The sequence below is a fragment of the Berghia stephanieae genome, chromosome 6 (assembly GCF_034508935.2).
Source record: "Berghia stephanieae isolate SIO BIC M18660-M18661 chromosome 6, UCSD_Bste_1.3, whole genome shotgun sequence".
NCBI lineage: Eukaryota > Metazoa > Mollusca > Gastropoda > Nudibranchia > Aeolidiidae > Berghia > Berghia stephanieae.
The window spans coordinates 21067689-21075072 of NC_088365.1; the positions used below are offsets into that span (position 1 = coordinate 21067689).

Genomic DNA, 7384 nt, shown 5'->3' on the forward strand with positions numbered 1-7384 from the left:
CGTCACAATAATAATAATAATAATAAAAAAAGTATATCACCCCGTTATGATATGCATCTATATTACCATGTATAATTATATAATAGTTAATGTCAAGTATATGTAAATCAATATAACAATATATATATATATGTATATAATATTTCTTTTTATTAAGTATAAGAAAGGAATGAACACCAGTTATAATTAAATCAACATGAACTTTCTTTCACCACCCGAATATGCACAGAAAACAAAAACATTCATTCAAAATAAAAATCAAAAATAATTTATTTTTTTTTAATCGAAAGATTACAAGTTAGACTGTCGCAAACTGACACAACATATTTGTATAAAGCTAGAAAACTTTTACCTCAAATATTTATAGATTATAGAATGACTCACAACTTTAAAAGTTTTTGGATCGGATTCTCTAAAGTCCTAAATGAAGTTTGTTGTTGTTTTGTTTTTAAGGGTTTTACGGCGCTTGTAACACATTAAGGTCATATCAGCACCAGTAAAAAGGAAGAAAATGGGATTGTAAAAAGTTTTAGAATTATAATTAAAGCACCCAAGAGAAAGTAAGAAAAAGGGGAACTGGGAACAAATAGGGATCAGATGTAGATTCCAAGAGCATACCACCAATGTACTTAGTTTGAGATCACTAAAAGTCTCATCCAGACACAAGCACAGGTCCCGACTAAGAGGAATACACTCTAATGTTTACAAATCATATATAATAGCTATACAAAAACATAATACGGTGCATAACAGAGAGATGATTTACAAGGAAAAAAATATCATCCCCCAAAACTAACTTGACATTTGACTGTCTCCCTCTCAACCAGGGTATCCGGACAGGGCCAGGACAAAACCAAGTAATCTCATTCCAAGACAAAGACAGAAAGCATGTTGGAAAACAGATATAAGGGGATAGAAGACACAGTTTGTACCCCCCTGCCCACTATGGGAGGTCAGGAACCCCATCCAGAAGTAAAAGTTGTCTAGCCAAAATCAAAGACTGTATTCTGTCAGGGAGCGACAGTACATCACGCACAAGAAAAGGATGTTCTTCAATGATACACGACTCTCAAACACCAACTCATCCTTCATGGGAATGCTCGTTCATTAGAAATTTCACATATGAAAATCCACAATCACAAAAACCAACAGGATAATACAAATGTTGAAACAGGAAGTTAATATATCAAGGACCACAGAGTGTTAGCAGAGACTAAAAGTGATTAAACCTACAAAACATAAGATTTAATTTACATTCTAACCTGAAAATGTTTTTTTACGAAATAAATCGATAAGAAAGTTAATTGTACATCTTTAAAAAAAACAAAAAACAAAACAAAGCCAGAAATTCCAGCCCATCAATCATAAATTTATTTTTTTTTAAATGAAGTAAATTAATCCAATCGTTATGAAAAATATTTAAGAAAGAATGGAGCTATCCTGGTTAACAGTAAATGTTATCAAAATAGTTCAAGAATACAACCAAAAAACAAATAACGCTTTGGGTAATTTGGGCAAAATATGCCACAAAAGGCCAGCTCTGACTTTGTCTTGATGGCGTGCTTCAGATATTGACCCCTGAAAACTGGATCGGAATAGCAAAAGTACTGTGGTGTGGATGACATTATGTGTCATACTTCACCCCATTAAAAAAAAAAAAAATTTTATTCATCTTTGCAGGCATTCAAGTGCCGTCTTGATGCTCATTGTGAAACAGAAAAATACTGTTTGTAAAGTTAAATTCAGACACCTCCTTCCACTATGTGGCATGCCCAGTTTTGAGAGACTTGAATTAAATACATTCACGAATGCACAAGAGCAGATAAAAGGCTGTAAAAGCCTACATAAATCTGGACTTATATCATATCATATCTTCATTGTTATTTACCTGATTTTTCTCAGGTTTTTTAAAGATGACACTTTTTGGTCATAGCAGAGCATGGCATGCATTTACAAGGACCCAAGAAAAAGCAATACAAGGGGGACAAGTTCAAACAGAGAACAGAAGTGGATTCCAAGATCAATCCACCAATGCCTCTTGTCCGGATCTATTTAAGAAGTCCTGATCGATCAAAACCAAAGGACAATGTCAACAACAACAAAAAGTTAGCTCAAATGTTAATATTGTATCATCATCAAATAACAGTGATCTTAATATCTGAATGATGATTGACATGAAATGAATATCATCTTCCAGAGACGTTTAACTCTTTGTATCCATTTCACCAAAGGACCCGAACCACAGACCAGCTGGAACCAACAAGTCTTGTTTAACTCTTTGTACCATTTCACCAAAGGGCCCGAACCACAGACCAGCTGGAACCAACAAGTCTTGTTTAACTCTTTGTACCATTTCACCAAAGGGCCCGAACCACAGACCAGCTGGAACCAACAAGTCTTGTTTAACTCTTTGTACCATTTCACCAAAGGACCCGAACCACAGACCAGCTGGAACCAACAAGTCTTGTTTAACTCTTTGTATCCATTTCACCAAAGGACCCGAACCACAGACCAGCTGAACCAACACGTCTTATTTCAGGAGAATGCACGGAAAGCTACACGAAAGAAATCAAAACAACAGAAAGATGGATGAAGGATCAACAAGACATCTGGAGTTGATCTCACAAGGGAGGGTATTTTCATTCTAGTCATTTTCCAGTTTCACCACCTGATAAGTAAAATGTGATTCAATCATTTAGCAACATCCATATACAACCCTTAATGATAAACACATTGTAATTTAGCTCGCAATGAACAAGAAACATCTGCCTTGACAAGATTTATCAATTCTTACGACATGATTCACTTTTTTTAAAATAAAAAGACTCACAAAGTGGCCCTCGTTCTTGTATTGTGCTATCACCCATGATAAAGAGAGAGAGAAAAATAAAAAACAATGATACGCTACGCGCTGACAGTAAGTATATACAGATTCACTTTCCATCGCTGTGAGTTGAACTTTCATTTAATTGTCTTCCATTCAAGAGAATACAATTACGGCTTTAAAAAATAAACAAACTGAAATGAGACCGGGAATTTGACTTTTGAATTTTCTCTTTAAATAAATACAGTGGTCACCATTTCTACGGAATGCAATAAGGACATTTTCCACCGTTCTACTAAACTCCATTTTTGACATCGTTATAAAAAGTATTGATTTAATCTACAGCTTGCTCTTGATCAATTTCCATTTTGATTGAGGACCATTTCCTTTGAAATTGTAAATTAAAGAGAGAAAAGTCTTGTTATACAAAGATTATTTCTAAACAAGCATCCACTTAGAAGGGAACCATTGTAAATATTTAGTGGAATTTTAAATAAAAACCATAAAAATGCTCATCACAATTGATAATACATAATATAATAGAGAATTTGGGAAACAAAAGGTTCTTTTTTTTTAATGAATATTACACAACTTCAATCAAACCACCAGACATTCATATATCTTTTTTTTCTCATTTAGAGATGAGTCGACAGAGACGAAAAAAAAACAACAAATTTATAGAAAATATAAGAGAAAATTCTTAAGAGTGCAATCTCCCATGTCAGAACCATCAACATTTCCTATTATCATTTCCTGCCCATGGCCATCATAATATATACAACAAAACTCAAAAAGGGGAAAATCGTTGATGAATGAATGAATGAATGGATGAATGAATGAATTACGATCGCCAAAAATCCATCTTTAGTAGCAGCAGCATATTCTTCATGTCGTTACCATCATCATCATCATCATCCTCACGATTACCATTATTGTGATCATCACACCATCATCAATATCAGCATTTCCAGACAAGTTATATTACCCAAATCTCAAAGGAGAGAAAATCCTTCAGGACTGCAATCGTGATTGAAGTTCCCAGAATGGCCAATCTCATCATTATTCATCAACATTTTCAACATGACAAGTATATTATATATATATTCTTATATTATTATGCGTTGATTTTAATCGGCAGTAGACGTAGCAGAAGTGCTATTCGGGCTGGAGGTGGGGTTGTTGTGATGGTGGTGGTTACTGCTCCCTGTCTCTTCCTTGTTCACGACCAATTTCTTCATCTGTCGGATCACAGCCGTGGCATTGTAAGCTTGCTGGAAATGATGAAGTTTGGGGGGGGGGGGGGGGGGGGGGGGGAGGAGGAGTTGGTTTAGTTAGTTTTTAAGGTTTTACGATTTAGAGCAAGTCAGTCAAGGTAGACAAAGAATTGATATCTATCTATAGTCTGAGCTTCTGATCTGAAATGCTTCAAAATATGCAACTCAAAAGAGGATTATGCTCAAGAATGATATTTTATTGGTAAATTTTGACATTTTTGTATTGTTAGGCGTTTTCTCTTAGAGTTTATGACTCAAAAACAGTTTTTAGAAGTATTATACCCATTTTACTCATTACACGTTATTTTCCCGAAATTTTTGTAGAAAACCAAAAAATACACTTTTTTAATAAATCCCATCATTAACACTGTAACAGAGAGAGTGACGCAGTTTATGTTATAAATAATAACAGATAGAGTGATGCAGTTTATGTTATAAATAATAGTAAATTTCAAACTAATTACTTATATTTCGTTAAGATATAACATTAAATTTATGATTAACTTGGTTTTTAAAAACCTTTTAAAAACAGTCTTCAACGCTTATAGAGTTCAGAAAACCTCAGTCTCAAGAGAGTTAAGGGTGTTACTGCGCTTGCGACATATTTAGGTCTGTCCTTGCTTTTTCCTCTCCCATATATTTATATAAAAATCTTAGAGGCCAAGATCTCACCTTCCACTTAGTCCTTGCGAATGTTTTGAGCATCTGTGCCTTGACAGAGGCGTGAATATTCTTGTCTAGGGCGGCATTGCCAGATATCCTGAAATTATAAAGGAATAAAAAATATTTTGTGGAATTGAGTAGAATAGGGGCAGCGTGGCTCAGTGGTACGGTCTTTGTTTCCTACCCGAAAGGTACCGAGTTCAATCACCCGCCGTTGCGTTGTGTGGCCTTGAGCAAGTCACCTCGCCCCAGCTCACTTTGCGGCGCTGCTCTGCGGCTGATGCCTGGGTTATTCCAGTCTTCCCTTGGAATAGACCCTAGAGACAAATTTCCCCTATGGGATGAATAAAGGAAATTTTTTTATTTTTTTTTTTTTTTTTAAATTATATTATTCACAACAACAAAAAAATAATAAGCTCCACACATGTCCCTACTTATGACAACTAACCTCAAATGCTGACAAAAACAATTCACGACTTACCATGGATGGCTGATGGCATTCTTACAGGTGAACCTTTCTTTGGGTTCCTTACACATCAAATGGCGGATAAAGTCTTTGGCTGAGGAATACAAGAATTTACATTCATAAAAGAAAATGCCTGAACATTTATCTATATAACATAACAGTATACCTTCCGTAATCAAGTCCCTTGTAGGAACTATCTGGGAGATTTCTGATAAAGAAGAAAATAAAACTAAAAACATCAATATCAGAGTTTAATGGGTTTTCTTGTGGTTGATATACATTACTCATCTATGTTGGATGTTTCCATGCAAATTTCTCACTCATCAAGAAGTCATCCAAGCAACTTTATTGTGACACGAGGTGATGGAAACGCATACACTTGTGTGATTGTTTTTTCCCCATGTTTTCATTTTAGCAATTAGAATCGTATAGGATCATTTATTTCAATTTGGGGAAGTTCAGGTCTGTGCTAGACGTCCATCTCACATTCACCCTCTCCTTATAGGAAAATTGTCACATTCGTTATGATACAACCAACAATTTTCTTATTCAAATTTCTTCTGTACATCATCAAATTTAAAGAAAAAGAACAGTGTGTTGTAGAGCTTGTTTTGCTAAAGAAATTATTTATCGCAAGAATTTTACTGATATTGTGTCTGAGTGATAAACAATTAATTGTTGTGTTAGTTGGGTGTGAAGTTTTGGGGAAAATCCTGAAAATGGCTGGTAAGGAGAGGGTTAAGAGACTGAACACCTGATTTCAGGTGCACTGATTGCTGCCAAGTCCTGTCAGGCTTGCCAGGAATGGATTGGATGAAGGCCTCTCATGCATTCATGTGTCCACCTGGCCATGGGGCTTCGAGTTTCAATGAGTTTGTTATGGGTGCAGCTTCCAAGCAGGAAAACTGGGTAAGGAAGTAGAAGAGGGCTCTTTTTTTTTTTTTTCTAAAGTGCAAAAATGAATTGGTATGTGATCTTCTTCTCAACCACCCTCTGGTATGACCTATCCTATATGTATTCTACTTATTTAAGGCAAACTTTGTCTCATACTCTCTGCTTAAACTAATTTTCTAATCAAAATTGTTTATTCATCTTAACTACGCCACTATCACATTATTTCATTCATCTGTGGTGTTTCATTCATCCTGTTTAATTGATAAAGGGGAAACTCGAAACGTTCATTTGATCTGTTTTTGTAATTAAATTGAAGCTTACAATCAATTTCCCATTATTACTTTTTTCTTCGAGCTTCGAGCAGCAGCATTTACATAATCAAAATAGGGAAGACTGAGGGGGGAAAACTCAAAAGCTGCTTTGAATGTCTAGGAGGACTAAAGGGTACGGAAACACATTCCCCCAAAAAAGCACACCAAAGACAAGAGTCGCTGGAGTGAATCATGAAAGTATAATAATATGAATGATGAGATAAAAGTTATACCCAATGACTGCAGTTGCTTTCTATACCACCCATAATATTTCATAGATCGTTCTGTATTCTATCATCCTCACCTGTTTTTGTACCATCAATGTACTTAGTCTGAGATCACCTATAAATCTCATCCAGACACGAGCACAGGTCCCTACAAAGAGGATTACACTCAAATGCTTACATTTAAATTCAAAACAACAAATATAATAATACATAACACACAGAGAGATGATTTACAAGGAAAAGAATATAATCTCCCAAAACTAACTTTACATTTGACCGTTTCCCTCTCAGCCAGGGTATCTGGCCAAGGCCAGGACAAAACCAAGTAATCTCTTTCCAAGACAATGACAGAAAGCAAGTTGGAAAACAGGGGATAGAAGACACAGTAAGTACCTCCCTGCCCACTATAGGAGGTCAGGAACCCCACCCAGATCCTCACCTGATTCTGATATTTCATCCCAGAAAGGAGAGTCAAACTCGTATTGGGCTTTCAAGATTTGTTTGAAAAGTTCTGCATCGTTCTCATCGTAGAAAGGGGGATAACCACACAATCTGGTTGGAAAAGAAAAAAAGAAAAAAATGGCAATTTTATTTATCTTATTTATTTTTTTGGGTCCTTCAAATTTTGATTCAGATGCTATTTGTGGAAAACTTTATGAAAAGCGACAAATTTAGAATATATACTTTCTACCTTTTTCATCATGACCAATAAGCGTTCTGTGTTA

At 35.4% G+C, this 7384-nt stretch overlaps 1 protein-coding gene across 1 annotated transcript in view; it reads right to left on the bottom strand.

The window, feature by feature from the left end:
* Positions 1-268: 268 nt before the first annotated feature.
* Positions 269-7384, bottom strand: part of LOC144974658 (calcium/calmodulin-dependent protein kinase type 1-like) — a 100534-nt gene continuing 93418 nt past the window's right edge. The window contains exons 7-10 of the mRNA XM_078917742.1: positions 7099-7211; positions 5243-5321; positions 4771-4858; positions 269-4095 (exon numbers count right to left, since the gene is read on the bottom strand). Coding sequence (XP_078773868.1) covers positions 3952-4095; positions 4771-4858; positions 5243-5321; positions 7099-7211 — 424 coding nt within the window. The 3' untranslated portion in view covers positions 269-3951. The remainder of the gene's footprint in view (positions 4096-4770; positions 4859-5242; positions 5322-7098; positions 7212-7384) is intronic.